At 45.3% G+C, this 27423-nt stretch overlaps 1 protein-coding gene across 3 annotated transcripts in view; it reads left to right on the forward strand.

Moving 5' to 3' along the window:
• The first annotated feature begins 375 nt into the window (after positions 1-375).
• col18a1b (collagen type XVIII alpha 1 chain b) overlaps positions 376-27423 on the forward strand; it is a 48346-nt gene continuing 21298 nt past the window's right edge. Inside the window, exons 1-8 of one of the 3 annotated variants that reach the window (XM_077016003.1) lie at positions 376-597; positions 21578-22119; positions 22334-22417; positions 22610-22720; positions 22887-22980; positions 26055-26158; positions 26688-26714; positions 26926-27018. In XM_077016003.1, the coding sequence (XP_076872118.1) occupies positions 504-597; positions 21578-22119; positions 22334-22417; positions 22610-22720; positions 22887-22980; positions 26055-26158; positions 26688-26714; positions 26926-27018 (1149 nt within the window). In that variant the 5' untranslated portion in view covers positions 376-503. Of the gene's footprint in view, positions 598-11258; positions 12346-21577; positions 22120-22333; positions 22418-22609; positions 22721-22886; positions 22981-26054; positions 26159-26687; positions 26715-26925; positions 27019-27423 lie in introns of those variants that run through there. The other 2 variants (XM_077016001.1, XM_077016002.1) reach the window with 2 other exon arrangements.

Here is a 27423-nt window from a genome sequence, read left to right on the forward strand (position 1 = left end):
AGAAAGAAATTTAAATGTGTGAATGTGGAACCAGCTTGACCTCACTGACATGGTGAAGGTGAAATGGAGTGTGTGAGAGCCTGTGTCTGCATGTGTAAGGTTTGGAGTTCAGGATTTAGACCAAAGCCTAGTGGATGGACCTCACAAATGCCATATGCGCCTTATTATATTGTATTAGCAGTTTTATGGAGCACAAATGGAAAATTGGCCTTTCCAGTCATCACCCATATGATCTCAATACACGCCTGAATAGCATTTGGTCATTTTTCAAGGAGGCATTAGGACCCTGGGGAGCATCTGCTTCATAGAATACTTCTACTATCCACCTCTTCATTACTGTACAATGCTGTGTGTCATTCAGTATTCCCTTGGGGGTCCCCACGCCATGCACTGAGAAGTTACACTCACACCCTGCGCTTCACTGACTTTCAAAATCTGTTGAAGGGATGTTTGTGGTTCGTTTCTGCATTCAAAAGTGGTAAAGAGGGGAACCAACATAACTGATGAAGATGAAGACGAAGAGTCTATGGTGTGTGCTGGGGTTATCAGTATACCTGCTGGTGTTTGGCGAGATGTTAACAGAAGCACGGAGATCAGGTATGTTCTTCTTTGACTGTGTTCAACTTCATAGAAATGCTAGAGATCCAGTCCTAGGGTCCTACAGTCCTAGGGTGCTACAGTCCTAGGGCCCTACAGTCCTAGGGTTCTAAACTTCATGGGAAATCTGGAAATCTATGCAGGCCGTGGGTGTGCAGGACTTTGTGTGTGCAGAATGGAGCATGTGCAGTACAGTCAGAGTGGAGGATGGTGAGCTCCTGGTGATCTGAACCCTCATGGGGTCATTAATCTGTGGCAAATAACCATTATATTGAAACACCTCATTCCTTATTTCTTATTAACACTAATCTGAACAGAAAACGGTGCCTGTGCTCCACATTAGAATTTGCACTTTCGCAAATTATACAAATAAAATAGATAAAACCGTACTGTTTGACACTGAAATGGTAGTGGTGTGGTGCTGTTATGGTCATATTGTAGTGTTATGGTAGTGAGATGGTAGTGTTGGATTGGTGTAGTAGTTGCAGTGGTATTATGGTAGGGTTATAGTAGTGTTATGATAGTGTTGTAGTGGTGTTGTGGTAGTATTATAGTAGTGTTATGGTAGTGTTGTAGTGGTGTTGTGGTAGTATTATAGTAGTGTTATGGTAGTGTTGTGGTGGTGTTATGGTGGTTTATGATCGTGTTGTAGTAATGTTATAGTAGTGTTGTAATAGTGTTATGGTAGTGTTGTAGTAGTGTTATAGTAGTGTTGTGGTGGTGTTATGGTAGTATTATAGTAGTGTTATGGTAGTGTTGTTGTGGTGTTATGGTAGTGTTGTGGTGGTTTATGGTATTGTTGTAGTAATGTTATAGCAGTGTTGTAGTGGTGTTATAGTAGTGTTGTAATAGTGTTATAGTAGTGTTGTAGTGGTGTGGTGGTGTTGTAGTAGTGTTGTAGTAGTGTTGTAATAGTGTTGTAATAGTGTTGTAATAGTGTTGTAGTAGTGTTGTAATGGTGTTGTAATGGTGTTGTAGTGGTGTTGTAATGGTGTTGTAGTGGTGTTGTAGTGGTGTTGTAATAGTGTTGTAATAGTGTTGTAATAGTGTTGTAATAGTGTTATGGTAGTGTTGTAGTAATGTTATGGTAGTGTTGTAGTAATGTTATAGTAGTGTAGTAATAGTGCTATAGTAGTGTTGTAGTGGTGTTATAGTAGTGTTGTAATAGTATTATAGTAGTGTTGTAGTAATGTTATAGTAGTGTTGTAGTAATGTTATAGTAGTGTTGTAATTGTGTTGTAATAGTGTTGTAATTGTGTTGTAATAGTGTTATAATAGTGTTATAGTAGTGTTGTAGTGTTATAGTAGTGTTGTAGTGTGTTATAGTAGTGTTGTAATAGTGTTATAGTAGTGTTGTAGTAGTGTTGTAGTAGTGTTATAGTAGTGTTGTAGTGTGTTATAGTAGTGTTGTAATAGTGTTATGGTAGTGTTGTAGTAATGTTATAGTAGTGTTGTAATAGTGTTACAGTAGTGTTGTAATAGTGTTGTACTAGTGTTGTAGTAGTGTTGTAGTAGTGTTGTAGTGTGTTATAGTAGTGTTGTAATAGTGTTATGGTAGTGTTGTAATAGTGTTGTAATAGTGTTGTAGTAGTGTTGTAGTAGTGTTGTAGTAGTGTTGTAGTAGTGTTGTAGTAGTGTTGTAGTAGTGTTGTAGTAGTGTTGTAGTAGTGTTGTAGTAGTGTTGTAATAGTGTTGTAGTAGTGTTGTAATAGTGTTATAGTAGTGTTGTAATAGTGTTATAGTAGTGTTGTAATAGTGTTATAGTAGTGTTGTAATAGTGTTATAGTAGTGTTGTAGTAGTGTTGTAGTAGTGTTGTAGTAGTGTTGTAGTAGTGCTATAGTAGTGTTGTAATAGTGTTATAGTAGTGTTGTAGTAGTGTTATAGTAGTGTTGTAGTAGTGTTATAGTAGTGTTGTAGTAGTGTTGTAATAGTGTTGTAATAGTGTTGTAGTAGTGTTGTAGTAGTGTTGTAATAGTGTTGTAGTAGTGTTGTAATAGTGTTGTAATAGTGTTATAGTAGTGTTGTAGTAGTGTTGTAGTAGTGTTGTAGTAGTGTTGTAATAGTGTTGTAGTAGTGTTATAGTAGTGTTGTAGTGTGTTATAGTAGTGTTGTAGTGTGTTGTAGTAGTGTTGTAGTAGTGTCGTAGTAGTGTCGTAGTAGTGTTGTAGTAGTGTCGTAGTAGTGTTGTAGTAGTGTTGTAGTAGTGTCGTAGTAGTGTCGTAGTAGTGTCGTAGTAGTGCTGTAGTAGTGTTGTAGTAGTGTTGTAGTAGTGTTGTAGTAGTGTCGTAGTAGTGTCGTAGTAGTGTCGTAGTAGTGCTGTAGTAGTGTCGTAGTAGTGCTGTAGTAGTGCTGTAGTAGTGTTGTAGTAGTGTTGTAGTAGTGTCGTAGTAGTGTCGTAGTAGTGTTGTAGTAGTGTTGTAGTAGTGTTGTGTTCCTGCCTCTGTTGTACACCCTGCAGCAGTCGGGCATCCTTTGTGATTCTCACTCACTTCTCACTGCTGCTCCAATCCAGCAGAATTGTACAAACACCCCTTAGTCACTACACTAGTGACTACACACGTAAGCCTACTCACATCTTTAGATAAGAATGCTACACTCCCTCTCTGTGAGGAGCTCATGGGTCTCAGGTGTGGGTTGTATTAAATAACATGTTCTGTTAAAATCCTGACACAATACACCAATTTTCCAGTCTGCAGACATTTGGAACCTGTGGCAAATGAAGGATGCTTTTGCATGCTGAGGTTCGTGCTCAACCTGGAGCGATTTTTTAAAGACTTTAAAAGGCTTTTTACAACTTTTAAAGAATTTGTGAGGTTTTATGGGGCTTTATAAGACTTTATAAGGCTTTATAAGCTTGCAGTGTATGAGATTAGGCAGTGGAAGAATACTGTGGCATGCTGAGGATAGTGGTCAACTGGGAGCATTCATCACCGTGAGAAACAGCAACAGTGCTATTCAGAACATACGATGAATCTCACACATCACCCAGGGGTCATCAGTCATCTTCAAGCACACTCAACCACTACCGCTCACACTGGAAGGCAATCATGACGGTTAGTCAAGGTTCTCCCTTTGACATCTTGCGATATTTCAGCAAGATGTCACACTGTCACTCTATGCTCTAATTCCACAATAAACATACATCTGCAGAAACCCCCCCCCATACATACATACACACACACACACACACACACACACACACACACACACACAGCTGCACAGAGTGCAAGTGTCAGAATCATCCCATGGACAGCTGTTAAATACCTGGACACTTGGAGATAAGCAACCATGTCCAAAACTGGATGGGATTTTGTTATGTGACAGGAACAGGCTGTGTACACCATGGTTGGGCTATTATGGAGAAGTGGGGGAGTGGGGGAGTGGAGGAGTGGGGGAGTGGGGGAGTGGAGGGGTGGAGGAGTGGAGGGGTGGGGGAGTAGAGGGGTGGAGGGGTGGGGGAGTGGAGGGGTGGAGGAGTGGAGGGGTGGGGGAGTGGAGGAGTAGAGGGGTGGAGGGGTGGGGGAGTGGAGGAGTGGGGGAGTGGAGGGGTGGAGGGGTGGGGGAGTGGAGGAGTGGGGGAGTGGAGGGGTGGAGGGGTGGAGGAGTGGGGGAGTAGAGGGGTGGAGGAGTGGGGGAGTGGGGGAGTGGAGGGGTGGGGGAGTGGAGGGGTGGAGGGGTGGAGGAGTGGGGGAGTAGAGGGGTGGAGGAGTGGAGGATTTCGCTGCCGCCCTCTGGCCTGGTCTGGATAGCACACGCTGCATTTATCAGGCAAGCAGCACACTGAACCTTCACAGTTGGTGGGAGTTTGCTGCTGCTATGCTGGTATTGCCCCTAATTACGCTGCATCTCCACAAAGGGGGATTTGGCAGGAGGGTCATGTGACCCGGCCGTGTGGAGGAGGAGGACGAGGAGGAAGAGCAGTTCCCTTTGATCATTTCAAATGAAATGGGCTTTCTTCCATGGAAAACAAGCTGGAAATTCCTGCACTTGGCATGGGTCCAAAACAAACAAATAAACAAAAACCCCAAAACGTGACTGAACGCTTGAACTGTCATAAACTACATGAATATTTGTAAAAATAAGTAAATATTTAATAAATATTTAAAAATCAGCACTTCCCTGTACCCAGGCAGTGTGCTGGTGAAGAGTAATCACAAATAACGGATTGTTCTTCTCTGTTCAATTTGTCACTAGTCTGTTCAGCTGGTTCCTAATGAATGTAGTATTGTTTGAGCTAAGGGTGGCAAACACTCAGTGACCTCACCGCACCAAAATCCCACTCCGAAATTCTGCAGCCTATGAATCATTTTACATGGGCTATTTTTATCAACATTGTCTTTGCTGATCTTGGTTAAATAAGTCACTACGCTTTGGTGTAAGTTACATCAGAAGGACTTGCTAGATCATGTTAAGCAAATATTTGTTTTAGAATCACTCTCTCCCCTCTCTCTGTCTTTCTGGGAGGGGGGGGGTGTCATGTGCTAGAAATAAGCTGAACGAATTGCTCTAGGCTGCAAAATACCTGAGATTAAAAGCGTAAAATGTGTTTTCTCCTCATGAACACAAGATGGTGCTGTTCCACCTTTTCTTTCAGGTTTAGAGGAGCGCAGCATAATCTCTATTAGAACTAAACATTTCCATGCAAATATTTATTGGTATCGCTTAGATATTTTTCCAAAGATGTATATTATTTATTAACATAAACCAACATGACTGGAGATTGTAGGCATGAGACGCGTGTGTAGAACTTCCTGTGCAGAATGAGAGTTTGTGGAGATCCACTAGAACATAGAAGAATGAAAATGAGATTGACCCAATGGTGCAGCAGAGTCTCCTCTAACCCTAACCTCAGAGAGATGTCTCCTCTAACCCTAACCTCAGAGAGATGTCTCCTCTAACCTTAACCTCAGAGAGACGTCTCCTCTAACCCTAACCTCAGAGAGATGTCTCCTCTAACCCTAACCTCAGAGAGATGTCTCCTCTAACCTTAACCTCAGAGAGACGTCTCCTCTAACCCTAACCTCAGAGAGACGTCTCCTCTAACCATAACCTCAGAGAGAATTCTCCTCTAACCATAACCTCAGAGAGACGTCTCCTCTAACCATAACCTCAGAGATGTCTCCTCTAACACTAACCTCAGAGAGACGTCTCCTCTAACCCTAACCTCAGAGAGACATCTCCTCTAACTCTAACCTCAGAGAGACGTCTCTTCTAACCCTAACCTAGGAGAGACGTCTCCTCTAACCCTAACCTCAGAGAGACGTCTCCTCTAACCATAACCTCAGAGAGATGTCTCCTGTAACCCTAAACTCAGAGAGACGTCTCCTCTAATGCTAACCTCAGAGAGATGTCTCCTCTAACCCTAACCTCAGAGAGACGTCTCCTCTAACCCTAACCTCAGAGAGATGTCTCCTCTAACCCTAACCTCAGAGAGATGTCTCCTCTAACCCTAACCTCAGAGAGACGTCTCCTCTAATGCTAACCTCAGAGAGATGTCTCCTCTAACCCTAACCTCAGAGAGACGTCTCCTCTAACCCTAACCTCAGAGAGATGTCTCCTCTAACCCTAACCTCAGAGAGACGTCTCCTCTAACCCTAACCTCAGAGAGACGTCTCCTGTAACCCTAACCTCAGAGATATACCTGCTCCGTACCATTCTGTGATTGTCAGAGCCAAAAAAATCAATTACAAAGATTTGGACAAAATACGATTTGTTTATGTTATTGAATGATTTAATGGTAGACAACGAGAGCAGATGTAATGGGTTTCTGTCTGCACAGGGCTCGAGTGCGGGCATGATAACCAAGTGACAGGATGTTGAACGATGCCGTCTGGCAGCAGCACAAAGACTCGAGTGTGTGGAAACACATTCTGGAGAATTCTATGCCTTACACGCCTTACTGCAACATATAAGGAATATTTAGATGCTGACTGATCTATGCTTTCCTTTAAACACAGACACAAAGTGTGTGTGTGTGTGTGTGTGTGTGTGTGTGTGTGTGTGTGTGTGTGTGTGTGTGTGTGTGTGTGTGTGTGTGTGTGTGTGTGTGTGTGTGTGTGTGTGCATATACACACATGGACACGTGATATAAAAGTAAACAGCACATAACATTTTGCATGGCCTTTTGTTTAGTGAGCAAGTTCATATGGGTCACTGGAGGAAAATATAACTGAACCTTTAAGAAAATGGCATTTTTACAAAAGGGTCGTTAGAGGCATGAGTTCCAGTTTGTACTGGGTTAGAGCTGCCGTGGGCCATAAGCTTTAGTAAGCTGCTCCTCACAACACAGGTGTCATGGGCCTTCAGTCGGGTCGTCCTGCAGCAACACCTCAAACAAGACACTACAACTCTGTGGTGATGCTAGGATATTTGTTCTTGGGGCTCGGTCGTATTCAGTCGTATTTGCATCCGGAGTTTATACACATTAACATTTATGGCATTAAGCGTACGCTCTTATCCAGAGCGACTTACAGAGAACAGTGTAGATACGTCAGAACTACAGAAATCAATGCCATTGCCTATTTAATTGTACGTACATGGGTGTTTCTTAAAAAAAAATGTTTTGTAAGTATGAATGAACAAACCAGCAGCTACAAAGAGCACTGGGCAGAGATTAGTAGCAACTAAATCCAGGGGTTTACATATTTTTTGCATTAACAAGAGTGTGTGTGTGTGTGTGTGTGTGTGTGTGTGTGTGTGTGTGTGTGTGTGTGTGTGTGTGTGTGTGTGTGAAAAAGGGGGCCTTCTGTCATCAGAATACAATTAGCCACAGATAAGAAATCATTAGAAGTCATTAGGCATAATTAGACCACCCACTGTACACCATCTCGAGTTCCTCAGCAAGACGGGGTCAGGTTGTAATCCAGACATTTGCCTGTGCAAACATCAGACCTGTGCACATTCACACACTAACCCTCACCCTAAACCTAACCCTCACCCTAACCCTAACCCTAACGCTGCCTTGGCAAGGGTGGTGAACACCCACAAAGCACACAGACTACTGCCAGTTCCCAGAGAACCACCCAAACGCATGCATTCATTTACTCAAAGGCTTTGTTGTCATTGTGAGTCTGCTGTGAGGAGCAGCACATGGGTGTGTGGGCGTGTGGTCTCTGAGAGGCCCCTGGGGGCCGAGAGCAGCTCTCCAGCTGAGGACCACTGCGCAGGACAGCTGTGAGCTGTGGGAACGCACGAACAGCCCTGTCAGCTGCTGGAGCTGCACTGCAGGCTGCATCTGGAGATCATACTTTAACTAGAGTTTCAGGAGAACATACTTCAACTAGAGTTTCCAGAGAACTTACTTCAACTAGAGTTTCAGGAGAACATACTTCAACTAGAGTTTCAGGAGAACATACTTCAACTAGAGTTTCAGGAGAACATACTTCAACTAGAGTTTCAGGAGAACATACTTCAACTAGAGTTTCAGGAGAACATACTTCAACTAGAGTTTCCAGAGAACATACTTCAACTAGAGTTTCACGAGAACATACTTCAACTAGAGTTTCCAGAGAACTTACTTCAACTAGAGTTTCAGGAGAACATACTTCAACTAGAGTTTGAGGAGAACATACTTCAACTAGAGTTTCAGGAGAACATACTTCAACTAGAGTTTCAGGAGAACATACTTCAACTAGAGTTTCAGGAGAACATACTTCAACTAGAGTTTCAGGAGAACATACTTCAACTAGAGCTTCCAGAGAACATACTTCAACTAGAGTTTCAGGAGAACATACTTCAACTAGAGTTTCAGGAGAACATACTTCAACTAGAGCTTCCAGAGAACTTACTTCATCTCGAGGTTTTCTGAGTGAATGCTTCTGCATTTCACAGAGCACATATATAATCTGGAGCTTTCCAAAGTTCATATTTCATATATGAACTCATATATGAGTTTTTTCAGAATGTACTTATTTACAGTACTTACTTTGTCGAACTTTACTCTCCAAGGGCAGTACTTCATCTGCTGTTCTCCTCTTGGTGAAATCTCTTCATCAAGACCCAGCAGACCAAACCACTTTGCCTCTGTAAACACCAAGGTCTGCATTACCAGCACACTCCCTCCCCCGAACCTGGTCTCCCTTTACTGTCCTGTTATACTGTTCAAATAAATACAGAGCACATGTTCCAGATCCTGAGCACCCTCTCCACAACCTGCACGTGTGCTACACATGTGCTACTTGTGTGCTACATGTGTGCTACACGTGTGCTACTTGTGTGCTTAATAAAATAACTTAATAAAATATCTGACTCCAAATTATAGTTGGTAAGAATCTAAAAGATCTCACTTCCCAAATGTATCAGTACAGGTTATACAATATACCTAACCAACTTTATAAAGTACTTTGCTATAAACAAGAGCCTGCTTTGTCAGAGGTTTATCATAAACATGCACAGCAGATGGGATACTTTAGAGGGAATTGGTATTAGCATTGATTTGCCTTTTAACTGATACTAATAATGAGCTCATCTGGCCCAGTATAGCTATAACCAAGGAAGACAGTGGCTACACAATGAACCAGATTTATTCAATATCCAACAAAATATGTGTGCTGCACGTGTGCTGAACTTTTGAACTGTCCTCACTGACATTACCAAACTGATATTACCTCATCACCTCATATTACTGAAATCACTTTACCTGCAGTACAGAGTTAGTAGAGAGACCTGGCGTTAGGTCAGATGTGGGTTCATCTCCTCCTGTAAAGTTGTCCTGTAAAGAGTCACTTATACACATCACGCTGAGTCTCCATGAAGCAAGAAAGAGCACTGTGTGTTTACATGTTGCACCTGGTCACTTTATGCCTTGGGCTAACATGAGAGAGTGTGTGTGTGTGTGTGTGTGTGTGTGTGTGTGTGTGTGTGTGTGTGTGTGTGTGTGTGTGTGTGTGTGTGCGTGTGTGTGCGTGCGCATGCATGCATGCGTGTGTGTGTGTGTGTGTGTGTGTGTGTGTGTGTGGTGGACTGAGGGGATAGAGAGTTATTGTCAGAGGAGCTGGTGTGCACCCCTGGAGAAGACGGAGAGAGGCGGAGGCAGCTGTTAGGGGCTGTAGTGAAGGGGGTTTTCTCCACTGCCTGTCTGTACACTCGGGCGCTGGGAAAAACACTCACACTCCATGCAGTTCGCTCCCTTTGCCCTGATGAGGTCATCGGCTGGCAAGGAATCTTGGCTGGAAGCATCAACAGGTTTAGATGCACTACAGTCAGCTGCTGTCTGACCGTCACTCAAGGCCACACCAAGCAGATTCTCTGTCATGAAGAGATGTATTGTTTCAAATTCATACATCCATACATATAATTCATACATCCATACATATCAATCATTTACATATGTTAGAACTTCAGTCCTATAAACCCTCAGTCCTGTAAACCCTCAGTCCTGTAAACCCTCAATCCTGTAAACCCTCAGTCCTGTAAACCCTCAGTCCTGTAAACCCTCAGTTCTATAAACCTCCAGTCCTGTAAACCATATATGACATATGTGTATGTGCAGGAGGAAAACATTATTTGTAGGTCATACGCCAAAAGGCTCCACTTCTAAACATCAACATTCCCTTCCACCTCTGGGGGGTATAAATCAGTTCTGCAATGCGTCATGCTCATGTAGAGGAGTAGTTTAACCAGGCTGTGGGCAGCCTGTGTTTCCAATTATCATGCAATTACCCATCAGCCCCAGGGCAGAGGTGACACGACAGGTCACCTTGGGTACACCCCTGCACATAAAGAAACACATTGTTTGTTACTCACAACATATTGACATTGGAACTGCAGTAGATAGATAGATAGATAGATAGATAGATAGATAGATAGATAGATAGATAGATAGATAGATAGATAGATAGACAGACAGACAGACAGACAGACAGACAGACAGACAGACAGACAGATAGATAGATAGATAGATAGATAGATAGATCTTAAGAGAATCTCTGTAGGGGGTTTCAGTCTTAAGAGAATCAGATCTTGCATCTTGTATTTTGAGAGAGGGCGTGGTTTATTTGACGAAGCTGAGAGAGGGCGTGGTTTATTTGATGAAGCTGAGAGAGGGTGTGGTGTATTTGATGAAGTTGAGAGAGGGCGTGGTTTATTTGATGAAGTTGAGAGAGGGCGTGGTTTATTTGATGAAGTTGAGAGAGGGCGTGGTTTATTTGACAAAGCTGAGAGAAGGCGTGGTTTATTTGATGAAGTTGAGAGAGGGCGTGGTTTATTTGACAAAGCTGAGAGAAGGCGTGGTTCATTTGATAAGGTAGAGCAATATCATTGTAGGTGTAATGGCTAATGAACCATTTAAATATTAGTGGACTGTGCCAAGTTCAAACACAACATATAACCATAAACTAATGTAAACACAAAGCTTCTTTCCAAACAAGAAACTACCAGGTAAGACAAATCTGCATGCAGAGATCTGTTTCTATTTTCTGCATTTGTTTGCTTATTTTAGATAACAAAAAAGTGTTTCCTTGTGAAAAAAAAAAACATTTCACTCAGAGGAAACACTGGTGAAAGACTGCAAGATTGTACCCAGCACATCTGTGTTCAGAGTGGTCTGTGGGGACACACACATCACACCAGTCACACAGCACTGGAGAGAGGGAGGGTGGGAACAGAACACTAACTCCACCTCCCATTATAGAGCACACACCCCCCTTCTCCTTCTCCCTCTATCCCTCTCTCTCTCTCTCCCCCTCATTTTCTCTATTTCCTTCTCACTCTTTCTCACTGTTGAGTGGAGGAAAGGAACCTAAGACGGTGTTTGCGTGGGTTTGGCGGTGTAGGAAGCTCCCAGGAGGAGATTGTGAGTGTGAGTGAGGTCGTAGTGGAGTGGTAGATGGAGATGATGGAGCTGTGGAACTACCTGGTTCTGCTAGTGCTCTCTGCTGCTCCCGTGCAAACGTGGTTCTGGACAGGCAACCCCCAGCCCACGGATCGCCCCGTCGCAGAGCAGCAAGTGTCTCCCGGAGAAGCCCTGACACTGGAGAACGTCACTGAGGCTACAACACAGCTCAACAAGGTCACCAGTGCGATCCAGAAATCCGCTGAGACCCAGGATCAGAACGTCACCGCTGTGGCGAGCGCGATCGCTGCAGCGACGACCCCTGACCTCTCGAAGGAGCGAGGCCCTACCAGGACGGGTAATGACCAGTCTTTACTCGGGATGTTAGATGACTCGGGAAGTGGAGGGTCCTCGGGTCTTGGACCAAAGTTCACTGTGGATGTGGAGCAGGAAAAAACTACAAAGCCCACCAACATGCCACTGAGAGAGGTGACCACCAGCAGCTTTAGAACCAGTGGCCCAGTCAGTACCTTTAAAACGTCCTTCGTTGAAACCAGTGCCGTCTGGACGGACCCCCCTAAGTGTTTGCCCAGAGGTCCCGACTGGCCCTTCTGCTCCGCGGTGGCAGCAGTGGGTTTCCGTGTGCCCAACTTTCTGAACCACACGGGGGCGGAGCAGGTGGCGGCCGTGCTGCACGAGTGGGCGTGGCTCCTGCGCTCAGACTGCCACCATGGGCTGGAGTGGTTCTTCTGTCTGCTGGTGGCGCCAGAGTGTCCTCTGGCCCGGGACGGGGCCCCGGCCTCCCCGGCCGTCCCGGCCGCCCTGGCCGCGCCGCTCCCCTGCCGTGGTTTCTGTGAGCTGCTGCGGGACAGCTGCTGGACGGCGCTGCAGGACAGGGAGCTGCCCGTGGCATGCCACGCCCTCCCCGAGGGACAGGAGCACGGGCCGCCATGCGTGCTAGCTAGCAACCGCAAAGGTACAGCAGCCAATCCACAGGCCTGGCAGTGAACTGGTGCCCGCCATGGGAGTGTGTGTGTGTGTGTGTGTGTGTGTGTGTGTGTGTGTGTGTGTGTGTGTGTGTGTGTGTGTGTGTGTGTGTGAGTGTGAGTGTGTGAGTGTGAGTGTGAGTGTGTGAGTGTGTATGAGTGTGTGTGTGTGTGTGTGTGTGTGTGTGTGTGTGTGTGTGTGAGTGTGAGTGTGTGTGTGTGAGTGTGAGCGTGAGCGTGTGTGTGGCTCTGCTGTGCCTGGGTTTTTTCTGAGTTCTATGCTCAGGTTTTGCCAGGGCTTGGGCTCATACATGCTGCTGGGGACACCCTCACCTCTGAGGGCTTTGCAGGGGCCTGGAGGTCTGTACGTGTCAGGTCTGTACATGTGTGCTGGAGGTCCGAACATGTCAAGTCTGTGCATATGTGCTGGAGGTCTACATGTCAGGTCTGTACGTGTGTACTGGAGGTCTGTAAATATCAAGTCTGTGCATGTGTGATGGAGGTCTGTATGTGTCAGGTCTGTGCATGTGTGGTGAAGGTCTGTACGTGTCAGGTCAGTGTTTGTCAGGTCTGTACATGTGTGCTGGAGGTCTGAACATGTCAAGTCTGTGCATATGTGCTGGAGGTCTGTACAAATTAAGTCTGTGCATGTGTGATGTAGGTCTGTATCTGTCAGGACTGTGCATGTGTGCTGAAGGTCTGTACGTGTCAAGTCTGTGCATGTGTACTGGAGGTCTATGTGTCAGGTCTGTACATGTGTACTGGAGGTCTGTATATGTCAAGTCTGTACATGTGTGCTGGAGGTCTGTACATATCAAGTCTGTGCGTGTGTGATGGAGGTCTGTATGTGTCAGGTCTGTGCATGTGTGCTGAAGGTCTATACGTGTCAAGTCCATGCATGTGTACTGGAGGTCTGTATGTGTCAAGTCTGTACATGTGTACTGGAGGTCTGTATATGTCAAGTCTGTGCATGTGTGATGGAGGTCTGTACGTGTCAAGTCTGTGCATGTGTACTGGAGCTCTACATGTGAGGTCTGTGCATGTGTACTGGAGGTCTATGTGTCAGGTCTGTACATGTGTACTGGAGCTCTACATGTGAGGTCTGTGCATGTGTACTGGAGGTCTGTACATGTCAGGTTGATGCATATGTGCTGGAGGTTTGTAGATGTCAGGTAGGTGCGTGTCAGGTCTGTACGTGTCAGGTCTGTATGTGTCAGGTCGGTGCGTGTGTACTGGTATTCATACTGATAATGAGATTTTGTGTTAACAAGGTTTTTGTGGTTCTTTTAAATCAGTTTTAAGCAAACCAATCTGTTTAAAGTACTGGATCCTGTTGACTTTAAAAATGCACACAAAAAGGTTGAAAAATGTAGTACATAACAGCTCAACAAAGTTTAGAAGGGTGACTGTTGCTTAACGAACAGCATGAATTGGCCGTTTCCCAGCTGTGGTTTGGCCTGGAGAGGGTTCAGCACAAACCTCACACAGGAAAGGGCATCGCCTGGCCCAGTCCAGTCACTCCTGTAGTTGTCAGCCTTTGTTTTCGCAGAAAAGGCAACCATGGAAAATCCAAACGCAGTAGGCGAATCCTGGAAGTGGTGACAGCTAGAGGAAGGACCGATCTTCCCCTCGACCCAAACGCCATTTCCCTTCAGCTGCTGTGATTGGTCTTCCAAGGCCATGGTGTTAATGTGATCTTCTCCAAGAGGATCGCCTCACGTTGGTGTCTCGCTGTGACAGCCACCGTGAGACCGTGAGGGACCGCACGTCGCTGGCTTTGCCGTCTTGCTGCCTCAAAGATGTAGGATAAGTTTTAAAATATGAGGGCAAAACCGTGTTCTGCTGACTATGCAGGATCTTTGAACAGAAGTGCAAGTTACGGCCAGATACGCCTAATTGTGCTTAATGCAACGCACCTGGTGCCCTGAAAGCAGATTATAGTGGGATGTTCTTGTCATATACAGCAACTTGTACTTCCATGTAATGTGCTTTTTACGTGAGAATCTACCATCATCATACCTGTGTCTCGAATTCTCCCCGTGACTCCTGGGATAGTGTTAGGGACTGCTCTAATTGGCCAGGTGCAAACAAGGCAGCAGTCTGATTGGCCGGGTGCAAGCAATGCAGTAGTCTGATTGGCCAGCTGAAAACAATGCAGCAGTCTGGAATGGTGGGCCTGCGTGCTGGAACCTTGGAGTGGGCACTTGGAAAAGAGGGGGGGGGGGGGGGGGGGGGGGGGGAAGGGCAGGATGTCCAGTTGCAGGACGCAACAAGGCCCCTCTCAGAGTGACCAGGGAGGACACGTGATGGGGGTTCTGAGCGTGCTGGGGGTATTCATGACTCAGAATAGCCCAGACTGTTTTCGTCATGCGGAGGCGCAATAAAAATGCCGCCGAAGAAGGAGAACTTTGTTAGACGACCACGTCCACTAAAGTCAGTTTTGAAGCAATTTTCACTGCTCCAGAGTCAGAGTTCAGTTGGGATTAATTATTTGTGGGTTAATAATATTTCATGTTCGTGAGTGGCTTTGAACTACAGTCTCACTATGACGGCGGCTTGAGACGGTCCGGTTTTGATCTAGCCCTGTGGTCTGACAGCCTACACACCAGTGTAGTGTCCACGTTGTTAGAGGATTCCAATTACGGGCAAAATTTTCCACCACACAATATCCTACTGTGCACAGTAATGTCAGGCATTCGCATGACTAACGCTGTAACTTGTTCCAGTACTTGAATCCGTGTGAAGAATCAGAAAAAGGTTCAAATCAATTGACAACAGTCTCCACCCACCCAACTGTGCTTATGAGAATGTTCCAGCAATGGTGGCCAAGAGTTGTTTTGTATAAATTATGACGGAGTGCTCCATGGTGGACGGGGTGCTCCATGGTGGACTTGACCGAGACACACAAGGCCTCATCCTGACCAAGAGCCTACTGCACCAGTAGAGTTCAGACACGTGATGTGCATGCACGTAAAACCACGAAGCCATGTTAAAAGTGTGAATCCAGTCCTGAGTTGTAATTGGGTCAGTCATGGTCCTGTGGTAGGGAACTGGTCTTGTGACCGGAGGGTCGTGGGTTCGATTCCCAGACCTGAGGCCATGACTGAGGTGCCCTTGAGCAAGGCACCTAACCCCAACTGCTCCCCGGGCGCCGGGCTAGGGCTGCCCACCGCTCTGGGCACGTGTGCACCACAGCCCCCTAGTCATCACTATTGTGTGTGTGTGTGTGTTCTAATTGCACAGGTGGGTAAATGTGGAGGATTTCGATTGTGGTGAAAAAATCACAATTGACAAATATGGCACATTTCACATAAATCAAATTTCACATTTTTTCACATAATTGTGAAGCCTGTACTGTGTTATAAGTGTGAATCCAGTCCTGTGTTATAAGTGTGAGGCCCGTCCTGTGTTATAAGTGTGAGGCCCGTCCTGTGTTATAAGTGTGAAGCCTGTCCTGTGTTATGTGTGAAGCCTGTCCTGTGTTATAAGTGTGAAGCCTGTCCTGTGTAATAAGTGTGAGACTCGTCCTGTGTTATAAGTGTGAGGCCCGTCCTGTGTTATAAGTGTGAAGCCCATCCTGTGTTATGTGTGAAGCCTGTCCTGTGTTATAAGTGTGAAGCCTGTCCTGTGTAATAAGTGTGAGACTCGTCCTGTGTTATAAGTGTGAGGCCCGTCCTGTATTATAAGTGTGAAGCCTGTCCTGTGTTATAAGTGTGAGGCCCATCCTGTATTATAAGTGTGAAGCCTGTCCTGTGTTATAAGTGTGAGACTCGTCCTGTGTTATAAGTGTGAGGCCCGTCCTGTGTTATGTGTGAAGCCTGTCCTGTGTTATAAGTGTGAAGCCTGTCCTGTGTAATAAGTGTGAGACTCGTCCTGTGTTATAAGTGTGAGGCCCGTCCTGTGTTATAAGTGTGAAGCCCGTCCTGTGTTATGTGTGAAGCCTGTCCTGTGTTATAAGTGTGAAGCCTGTCCTGTGTAATAAGTGTGAGACTTGTCCTGTGTTATAAGTGTGAGGCCCGTCCTGTATTATAAGTGTGAAGCCTGTCCTGTGTTATAAGTGTGAGGCCCATCCTGTATTATAAGTGTGAAGCCCGTCCTGTGTTATAAGTGTGAGACTCGTCCTGTGTTATAAGTGTGAGGCCCGTCCTGTGTTATAAGTGTGAAGCCCATCCTGTGTTATAAGTGTGAGGCCCATCCTGTATTATAAGTGTGAGGCCCGTCCTGTGTTATAAGTGTGAAGCCCGTCCTGTGTTATAAGTGTGAGGCCCGTCCTGTATTATAACTGTGAAGCCTGTCCTGTGTTATAAGTGTGAGACTCGTCCTGTGTTATAAGTGTGAAGCCCGTCCTGTGTTATAAGTGTGAAGCCCATCCTGTATTATAAGTGTGAAGCCTGTCCTGTGTTATAAGTGTGAGACTCGTCCTGTGTTATGTGTGAAGCCTGTCCTGTGTTATAAGTGTGAAGCCCATCCTGTGTTATGTGTGAGACTCGTCCTGTGTTATAAGTGTGAGGCCCATCCTGTATTATAAGTGTGAAGCCTGTCCTGTGTTATAAGTGTGAGACTCGTCCTGTGTTATGTGTGAAGCCTGTCCTGTGTTATAAGTGTGAAGCCTGTCCTGTGTTATAAGTGTGAGGCCTGTCTTGTGTTATAAGTGTGAAGCCTGTCCTGTGTTATAAGTGTGAGGCCCGTCCTGCGTTATAAGTGTGAAGCCTGTCCTGTGTTATAAGTGTAAAGCTCGTCCTGTGTTATAAGTGTGAAGCCTGTCCTGTGTTATAATAAGTGTGAGGCCCGTCCTGTGTTATAAGTGTGAGACTCGTCCTGTGTTATAAGTGTGAAGCCCGTCCTGTGTTATAAGTGTGAAGCCTGTCCTGTGTTATAAGTGTGAAGCCCGTCCTGTGTTATAAGTGTGAGGCCCGTCCTGTGTTATAAGTGTGAAGCCTGTCCTGTGTTATAAGTGTGAAGCCTGTCCTGTGTTATAAGTGTGAAGCCCGTCCTGTGTTATAAGTGTGAGACTCGTCCTGTGTTATAAGTGTGAGGCCCGTCCTGTGTTATAAGTGTGAAGCCTGTCCTGTGTTATGTGTGAGACTCGTCCTGTGTTATAAGTGTGAGGCCCATCCTGTATTATAAGTGTGAAGCCTGTCCTGTGTTATAAGTGTGAGACTCGTCCTGTGTTATGTGTGAAGCCTGTCCTGTGTTATAAGTGTGAAGCCCATCCTGTGTTATAAGTGTGAGGCCCGTCCTGTGTTATAAGTGTGAAGCCTGTCCTGTGTTATAAGTGTGAAGCCTGTCCTGTGTTATAAGTGTGAGGCCCGTCTTGTGTTATAAGTGTGAAGCCTGTCCTGTGTTATAAGTGTGAGGCCCGTCCTGCGTTATAAGTGTGAAGCCTGTCCTGTGTTATAAGTGTAAAGCTCGTCCTGTGTTATAAGTGTGAAGCCTGTCCTGTGTTATAATAAGTGTGAGGCCCGTCCTGTGTTATAAGTGTGAGACTCGTCCTGTGTTATAAGTGTGAAGCCCGTCCTGTGTTATAAGTGTGAAGCCTGTCCTGTGTTATAAGTGTGAAGCCCGTCCTGTGTTATAAGTGTGAGGCCCGTCCTGTGTTATAAGTGTGAAGCCTGTCCTGTGTTATAAGTGTGAAGCCTGTCCTGTGTTATAAGTGTGAAGCCCGTCCTGTGTTATAAGTGTGAGACTCGTCCTGTGTTATAAGTGTGAGGCCCGTCTTGTGTTATAAGTGTGAAGCCTGTCCTGTGTTATAAGTGTAAAGCTCGTCCTGTGTTATAAGTGTGAAGCCTGTCCTGTGCTATAATAAGTGTGAGGCCCGTCCTGTGTTATAAGTGTGAGACTCGTCCTGTGTTATAAGTGTGAAGCCTGTCCTGTGTTATAAGTGTGAAGCCCGTCCTGTGTTATAAGTGTGAAGCCCGTCCTGTGTTATAAGTGTGAGGCCCGTCCTGTGTTATAAGTGTGAAGCCTGTCCTGTGTTATAAGTGTGAAGCCTGTCCTGTGTTATAAGTGTGAAGCCCGTCCTGTGTTATAAGTGTGAGGCCCGTCCTGTGTTATAAGTGTGAGACTCGTCCTGTGTTATAAGTGTGAGACTCGTCCTGTGTTATAAGAGTGAAGCCCGTCCTGTGTTATAAGTGTGAGGCCCGTCCTGTGTTATAAGTGTGAGGCCTGTCCTGTGTTATAAGTGTGAGGCCCGTCCTGTGTTATAAGTGTGAGACTCGTCCTGTGTTATAAGTGTGAGGCCTGTCCTGTGTTATAAGTGTGAAGCCCGTCCTGTGTTATAAGTGTGAGACTCGTCCTGTGTTATAAGTGTAAAGCCCGTCCTGTGTTATAAGTGTGAAGCCAGTCCTGTGTTATAAGTGTGAAGCCCGTCCTGTGTTATAAGTGTGAAGCCTGTCCTGTGTTATAAGTGTGATGATGGTTCTATGTCTGCTGCTCTGTATTATCCAAGCTGTGGGTGTGTTGCTGGATGCTTTGGCTGAATGTATTCAGCTGTCACAACTGGCTCACTCTGGTCATCTTTGGCTGACTCCCTGCCCTGATTTCCTGTGGGCAGCTCCTGGACTGATATGAGAGGCTCTGGGCCTGTGCCTGGCACAGAAAGGTCATATTATCTTAATTGAGTCTCTTGAGGGCCAGAAGAGGATTTTGTTCACAAGAGCCTGATTGCCTTCTCACACAGGAACGTAACCATAATTACCTGTCCAAACTGATTGTGCCATACTGAACAGAGTTTATTTCCAGACCTTTTCATTTCTGGCATTATAGTGTGGTGCCTTCTTTTCTGTGCTCCATTTGAAAGAAAAATAATTTTTTTCACATGTATGGAATTTCCAAATAAGGACCTCTAGCCATGGACATAGAACGTAGGCCCCTTTTATGGCATGGATAGAATTTGGGATGTCAGACATCCAGTCTGCAGATCACGGTTGCCCTCTGGACTCAGGTTGCTGGGTTTATTTCCTTGCTGTAAGTTTTAGCTTTTCATAATGGCCACATAATTTATTTTGGCTCAGCTCACCAACTACAAAATCATGTTCAGTTTAGCACCACCAGTGCTACTCATAAGAAACCTAAGAAAATCTTTTGTTACTAGACAAATGTTATAGAAGAATTAGTTCTAATATGAGACTGTCCCTATAATGGGATCTTTGGGTGCTATCAGTGGATCGAGACAAGCCTCCCCGCTACAAGACTCCCCTCCTCCAGGTGGTTCTTCTTCTGGGACGACGTGAGTGTGTGTGGAGATGTGGGTTCATGCGTGAGAGGACACATCTGGAGTAAATAATGTGGGGGTTTGTATTCCCATAATCCCCTGTGTCCGAACCAGTGTGAAGCCTTGTGACAGCATAGCATGGGAACGTAATGAATCCTGCACTCGTTCCTGGAGGATCGGATAACCGTGGCGAATCATGCGATGCTCTGGATCCAAGCTGTTGAACTGCCATAGCTGGATGTGTGTCGTTGGAACTGGACATCCCGTTCTCACGGTCCGCTGCAGTTATCGGCTTTTCGGTGCCTGTTTGCTTGGGAATCCATTCCTGCTGATTCAGGACTACAGCCACCTGCTAGTTGAGAGTGCTGAGCAGACCCTGGTGACCGTCATGTTTAGTGTGTACATCTCAGTCCGGGGAGATTCCACATGTTCAGATTCTGGGGCAGTCATGGCCTGGTGGTAGGGAACTGGTCTTGTGACCGGAGGGTTCCCAGACCTGAGGCCATGACTGAGGTGCCCTTGAGCAAGGCACCTAACCCCAACTGCTCCCCGGGCGCCGGGCTAGGGCTGCCCACCGCTCTGGGCATGTGTGATCCACAGCCCCCTAGTAATCACTAGTGTGTGTGTGTGTGTGTTCTAACTGCACAGATAGGTTAAAAGCGGAGGACAAATTTTGATTGCGGTGTAAAAATCACAATTGACAAAATATGGCACATTTACATTTATGTGCTGGAGGAAGTGCCTGTTATCCGTAGTCCTCCTGGCCTGGTGGGATGGGGAGAAGGTTGGTTAGCTAGTTAGCACACAACTACAGACGACCAGAGAGAAGTTCAGTTGATGGGTGATGGATCAGTTGTGTCAAAGCTATGATCGAATAGTGTTGATGGACAAGCGCTGGTGTTTTAGTAGGAAACATTTAATTTTGTCATCGTAAACTACACCCTTGATACTAAACACCGTCTTTGTGTCAGAATGGCAGTTTTGAGTGTGATCACACTGCAGGCATTTCCAAGATCCAGAAGAACTTGATCAGGAATCTTAGTCATGTTAATGTTTGTTTAGATAAATTATGCCGACCCAGGTAACCAATACCAGTTTTAGTTGTTTGTTTTAATTTGCATTTTTAAAAAGTAAATTCACTCCATAGTGATACAACCTCTGTCTCATCAGCTTAGACTGTGGAAACCCAACAAAATTTCACATAATCAGCATGTTAAATTTAGCCAGTTGCTCTTGGGGTCATGGGCCTTAGAGTACGTCCGCAGACTCCACGTCAACTTTTCCTGCTGTCGGTAGAAATAGACATAATCACCACTAAATCGTCTGTCAGATTGGGTCCTCGGAGGCTGCTGATGTTTGCAGAAGGTCAGTTGTGTTCCCGGGACGTGCAATGCTGGGATTTGTGTTGCTCTTTCTGCCTGTAGTATTATTAGAGCAGGCAGTTTTCTCCCCACTAAACATCCTCGTGGCATCAGAGGTTAATCTATGGGAACGCATTTGGGACGGTCCTCATCAAACGACATAAATAACGACAGCTTTGGGAAACATGGAATAGTTGGTTTGTAAAAAGCCTTGTTTAAAAATCTTTTTCAAAGTGCAATCACATTTTTAATCTGGGACTTGCAGTGAAATGCTAACACAAAAATAACAATGGACAATATGAATTACAAGATTCATTCCTTAAGAGAATGGAGATTAGGAATTAAGAATATAAAATGTGCAAATGGAAACAAGATCAAGTGTGAAAGATTACAGCGACGTCTCTAGATTTCTGATATTAGTGCTGTCTTTAAATCTTTGCTGTCTTTCATTGTAAAATTCTTTCAAAAAGCTCAAAGTTGGGAATGTTTTGATAGGAAGAAATAACCATTTCAGCATGATCTGTTTTATTTAATTAAAAAATGCTTTGAGTTATTAGCTATTATACATTTGGCATGTATTTGCATTGTGTTTGTAGTACATGTCAGAATGTCTGAGTGAATGGCCATCTTCTCTCTGACCTTCTGCAGAAGACAGCGGAGTCTCCTTGCTGCAGCTGATTGGAAGCCCACCGCCCAATCATATCAGGCTGGTGGAGGGCCCCGGCGGCCGAGACGCCTACCTGTTTGAGGGAGGAGCCGGTGTGGGGCTCCCTGCCCGGGCTCACCTGCCCAGCCCCTTCTACGACGAGTTCTCCTTGGTGTTCCAGATCAAGGCCACCTCCCCAGACGCAGGGGTGATCTTCGCCATCACCGACTCCGACCAGAAGCTCATGCACGTCGGGGTGAAGCTGTCGGCCGTCGAGGGCACCACCAGGAAGGTGGTGTTCTACTACACCCGTCCAGGGTCCAATAAATCAGTGGAAGCAGCCAGTTTTGAGGTGCCCTACCAGTCTGAGGAGTGGAGCCGCTACTCCCTAGCGGTGAAGCTGAATCAGGTGACCTTCTATGAGGACTGCAGCACCAAGCCCAGACTGGCAACGTTCGAACGCTCGCCCAGTGGCCTGAGGTTAGACACGGGGGCGGGGCTCTTTGTCGGACAAGGTGGTGCCGCTGACCCTGACAAGTATAAGGTATGTTCCACGTCCCTCCCCACGCTGCTAATATCCAGGTCCTTAGTATATTATTATTCACGCATATGTGTTTTATGGTTGTTTGTTTTAGGGCTGTAGTGTGTTTGGGTGTGTTTTTCTTCACTCTCTAGTGTGTGATTTGTGCATAGTCCACTTGGAGATCTAGTGTGTGTGTGTGTGTGTGTGTGTGTGTGTTGTGTGTGTGGTCCTTTAGGGTTTGATCTCTGAACTAAAGATTGTGGGTAACCCAAGGGCAGCTGAACGCCGCTGTGATGAAGGCGATGACGATGATGATTACGTAAGTCACATCCAGGGCATGTATAATATATTCATAAAGGGGTCACGTGCTCCTCGGGTCAAAACTGTTGACACTAAATATGAGTCTCTCATTTCCCTCAGGTCTGTATTCATGTTGTTCCACGTTCAGGGGACATACCTGCAAAACCAGGACCTTTAATGGTTTTGTGTTTCTCTCTGTCTTGTGTTCCAGGCTTCAGAAGATTATGGGAGTGGTTCGGGGAGTGGGTCAGGGAGTGGTTCGGGGAGTGATTCGGGGAGTGATTTGGGGAGTGATTTGGAGTCGGAGATACAGACTACTAGGGTAAACCTTCACCACTGCAATGTTTTCATCATTTAATAATTATTCGATCAAGTTATTAACATGTTGAGCAAACAGCAGTTTCAACATTTCAAACAATAATGACCAGCCAAACAAAATAAGCCATCTTATTGAAGCTAAACTAACCTTAAGTGTGAATTTATTTCAGAGTCCTCCGTCCTTCCTGCAGCCCCTGCCGCTGCCCCCTGTGTTGCCGTCCACCCGGTCCCGCCTGGACACCGATGACATGCCAGCACAAAAAGGTATGTGTGGTTTTTAAATTTATGTGACTAACGCTGTACTTCTCTGCTCAATACCTCTGAACAATTCTAAAGATTTAACAAGTTAACAAGATTACCATCTTGACTTTGTTTCTGTGTTTATGTTTGTACATTTATTTGTCATACATATGAAACATTTCTCAAATACTGAGGTGTCAAACATGGTATGAAAGTATGTTCCTGGACGCTGGATGCTTTTAACAGCTGATATTGGGTCTAGACTAGACTGCTGTTGAAAGCAGAGCACTACACAGTATCTATTAATGTAAATATATCGCCCCCTTGTGGACAGTAGCTGTACTTCTACAATATGGTAATATGTTATATCTCTGGTATACACCGGTATACGAAATTTTTACCTTCATTTTTGTATCTTTGCACAATTTGACAGCAGCAAATTTTGTTCAAAGGCCATTATCAGTGTCATTCATATTTGGATGATATTCAATAATTTTTGCAACACCGCAGAAATAATTCCCCAAATTCCTCAATGTTTAAGTTGCATTCCCACAAGTTTCATTTAGGAGACGAGGATGAGCAGACCTCATAGAGATCTCAGAGAGACCTCAGGGAGACATCAGGGAGACATCAGAGAGACCTTAGAGAGACCTCAGAGAGACCTCAGAGAGACATCAGAGAAACCTCAGAGAGACATCAGAGAGACATCAGAGACCTAATAGAGACATCAGAGAAACCTCAGAGAGACATAAGAGAGACCTCAGAAAGACCTAATAGAGACATCCGAGAAACCTCAGAGAGACATCAGAGAGATCAATCAATCAATCAAATTTTATTTATATAGCGCTTTTTACAACAGTTGTTGTCACAAAGCAGCTTTACAAGTGCCGAGTCCTAGCCCCCAGTGAGCAAGCCAAAGGCGACAGTGGCAAGGAAAAACTCCCTAGTTTTTTGCATGAGGAAGAAACCTTGAGAGGAACCAAGACTCAGGGGGGGAACCCATCCTCCTCTGGCCGACACCGGTCACCATGACAACAACAACAATATAGACAGAATGTAGACAGAATGTAAAAGATGCAATAATGTCCATTTAGACCGAAAAATATGTAATAATGTCCATCATGGTGTAGGCATCCGGTTAGGCAGGAGGTGGCCAGCCAGGATGGATCGCTTGTCTCTCCTCATCTCATTATTCCTCAAGCAGGCGGGCAGCCATGTGGAGAAATGAAACAGGGAAAATTAGCTCTGTATGAGGACATATACAGGACAGGTAAAATTATAAACATTTCTGGAGTGTGGCAGCAACTCCGGCACTAAGTTAAATTATTACAGCCTAGCTAAAAAAAGGCAGAACCAGAAGGTAACATAGGCTTGGGGGCATTCTGAGACAATGGCATCCGTCCACTGCACTGTCAACAAACTTGAGTGACCACGAGCAGTGACAGGATGACAGCACCAGCACCCCAGTCTACCATAAAACCCTTCGTCTATGAACCCCTGGATCTGTACCTTTATCTAAGGGGGATATTAATTATCAAACGCTAGACTAAATAAGTGGGTTTTCAACCTAGATTTAAAGATTGTGACTGTGTCAGAGTCCCGGACACATTTAGGAAGATTATTCCAAAGCTGGGGAGCCTTATAAGAAAAGGCTCTTCCCCCTGCTGTTACCTTGTTAATTTGTGGAACTAATAACAGACCAGCACCCTGTGATCTTAGTTGACGTGGGGGTTCATAGTAGGAAATAAGTTCCTGGAGGTATTCAGGAGCAAGCCCGTGTAGTGCTTTATATGCTAATAATAGAATTTTAAAATCAATACGAAATTTAACTGGGAGCCAATGCAGGGCTGATAGGACTGGTCTAATATGCTGAAATTTTCTAGTTCTGGTCAGAACTCTAGCTGCGGCATTTTGAACTACTTGAAGTTTATTTAGATTCCTATTTGAACATCCTGACAGTAGTGAATTGCAGTAGTCTAGTCTAGAGCTAACAAAGGCGTGCACCAATTTTTCTGCATCATCCTGTGATAATGCATTTCTTAATTTGGCAATGTTGCGGAGATGTAGAAAAGCTATCCTAGTAGTATTATCTATATATTTATCAAATGATAGGTCGGAGTCGAGTATGACGCCTAGGTTTTTGGCTACTGTGCCAGGTGTAATGGGATAGTCTGCAAGATTAAGCATTAAATTTGGAATTTTCTGTCTTGCGGCCTTAGGGCCCACAAGGAGAACTTCTGTTTTGTCCTCATTTAATTGTAGGAAGTTTAGAGACATCCAGCATTTAATATCTCTTACACAGGCCTCAATTTTTCCTAAACTGAGTTTGTCATCGGGTTTGGCTGATATGTAAAGTTGAGTGTCATCCGCATAGCAGTGAAAATTGACACCATGTTTGTTTATAACTGTGCCCAATGGTAGCATATATAATGTAAATAATAGTGGTCCTAAGATGGAGCCTTGCGGGACCCCATATTTAACCATTGTACGTTTGGATGAAATATTATTGAGCTCTACAAACTGATAGCGATTTGTTAAGTAAGACTGAAACCATGAAAGGGCTGTGCCTGAGACTCCAACCCAGCGTTCTAACCTTTCTAGCAAGATCCTATGATCAATTGTGTCGAAAGCTGCACTAAGATCAAGAAGCACTAACAGTGATACATAGCCTTGATCTGATGCAAGGAGGAGATCATTTGTTACTTTAACTAATGCTGTTTCAGTACTGTGATGGGGCCTAAAACCAGATTGGAACTTTTCAAATGTGTTATTCCTATACAGATATAGGCATAATTGCTGGGCAACAGCAACAGAGACATCAGAGAGATATCAGAGAGACATCAGAGAGACATCTGTGTGTCAGTCTCATTCCAAGGCCAATATGAGGAAGAACTTCAGAATCTTTCCCAACAGTTTGATTGTGTCTGTGCCTGCTCTACACATGTTGTTCTAGCGTTAAATGCATGGTGGGCTTCAGAATGTCCATCAGGGTATTGTAATTCATGTATTCATGTATTGTAATTCATGCCTCATTCTTGTAGTGTGGTGTTTTTTGGGCTGTGCTGGTCGTTATGGTGACAGCATTGTGTTTTCTCCAGATTTTAAAGGAGATAAGGGAGACATGGGGGTCAGGGGCCCAGCGGGGCCTAAAGGTGAATCTGGAGACCCTGAAAGGTCACCTGACAGGTCGAGTGGAGAGAAGGTATGATTGTGCTGTTGCTATGAACATGATGGTCTCTCGGTGTCACGGTGACACACGGTCTCTGTTTAAGCGCCATTTTGTTGCCATGACACCCTGCACCATGTGCTCATTGTTTCTTTGTCAGTCCAGGTGTCTGTTGTTTCTGCCTGGTTAGTGTGTGTATAAACGCTGTCGACTGGGATGCTGGTCGCTGGTAGTGTTATTTGGTAATGTTTCTGTTTCATTGTCTGTCGTCATTCAAACGAAACTCTACACACGAGCTCCCACACGAATCCTGTCCCAGCGACTCAGAGTCTTGGCCTGTGTGTTGACAGGAACTGATTTACAGTGCAAAAAACAGACGTGGTCTACAATTATGTTAAATACCTACAATATCCCTCCCAAGCCAACAGTTAGATTTAATTAGTTAAATCATGCAAAATCATGGCAAGATTTTTATTTTGTAAAACATGTCCATTCTTGTATAGGAACCCATCCAATGTAATGTTTTTTATCACTGTGGTTGTTTATGTCTCTCTTATGTCCGCAGGGTGACATAGGAGAGACAGGAATGAAGGTAAACTCAGTACACTCCCTAAAGTGCAGACTGTCTCATTCCTTTTCATATAACCTATGGCTGCATAAAAGTACCTTTTAATTATAACACTTTAATTATATGTAATTAAGTGTGAATATGTGAAAATGTACTGAACTTTATGAACGTTCTTTTTGTACCTGTGGGTATAACAATCACACAGCACTGTTCACAATGCCCACCTGTCCTGCAGGGAAGTCCTGGTTCAGGGTATCCTGGCCCCAAAGGGGATCGTGGGTCTCCAGGGCCTCCGGGCCCTCCTGGACCACCAGGACCTGCTACAGAGGTGATCCACAGTGGGGAAGGGGAGGTGATCCACACTGGGGAAGGGGAGGTGATCCACCCAGGGGAAGGGGAGGTGATCCACCCAGGGGAAGGGGAGGTGATCCACCCAGGGGAAGGGGAGGTGATCTACCCTGGGGGAGGGGAGGTGATCCACCCAGGGGGAGGTGAGGTGATCCACACTGGGGGAGGGGAGGTGATCCACCTGGGGAAGGGGAGGTGATCCACACTGGGGAAGGGGAGGTGATCCACACTTGGGAAGGGGAGGTGATCCACCCAGGGAAGGGGAGGTGATCCACAGTGGGGGAGGGGAGGTGATCCACACTGGGGAAGGGGAGGTGATCCACCCAGGGGAAGGGGAGGTAATCCACAGTGGGGAAGGGGAGGTGATCCACACTGGGGAAGGGGA

The sequence above is a fragment of the Brachyhypopomus gauderio genome, chromosome 8 (assembly GCF_052324685.1).
Source record: "Brachyhypopomus gauderio isolate BG-103 chromosome 8, BGAUD_0.2, whole genome shotgun sequence".
Classification (NCBI taxonomy): domain Eukaryota; kingdom Metazoa; phylum Chordata; class Actinopteri; order Gymnotiformes; family Hypopomidae; genus Brachyhypopomus; species Brachyhypopomus gauderio.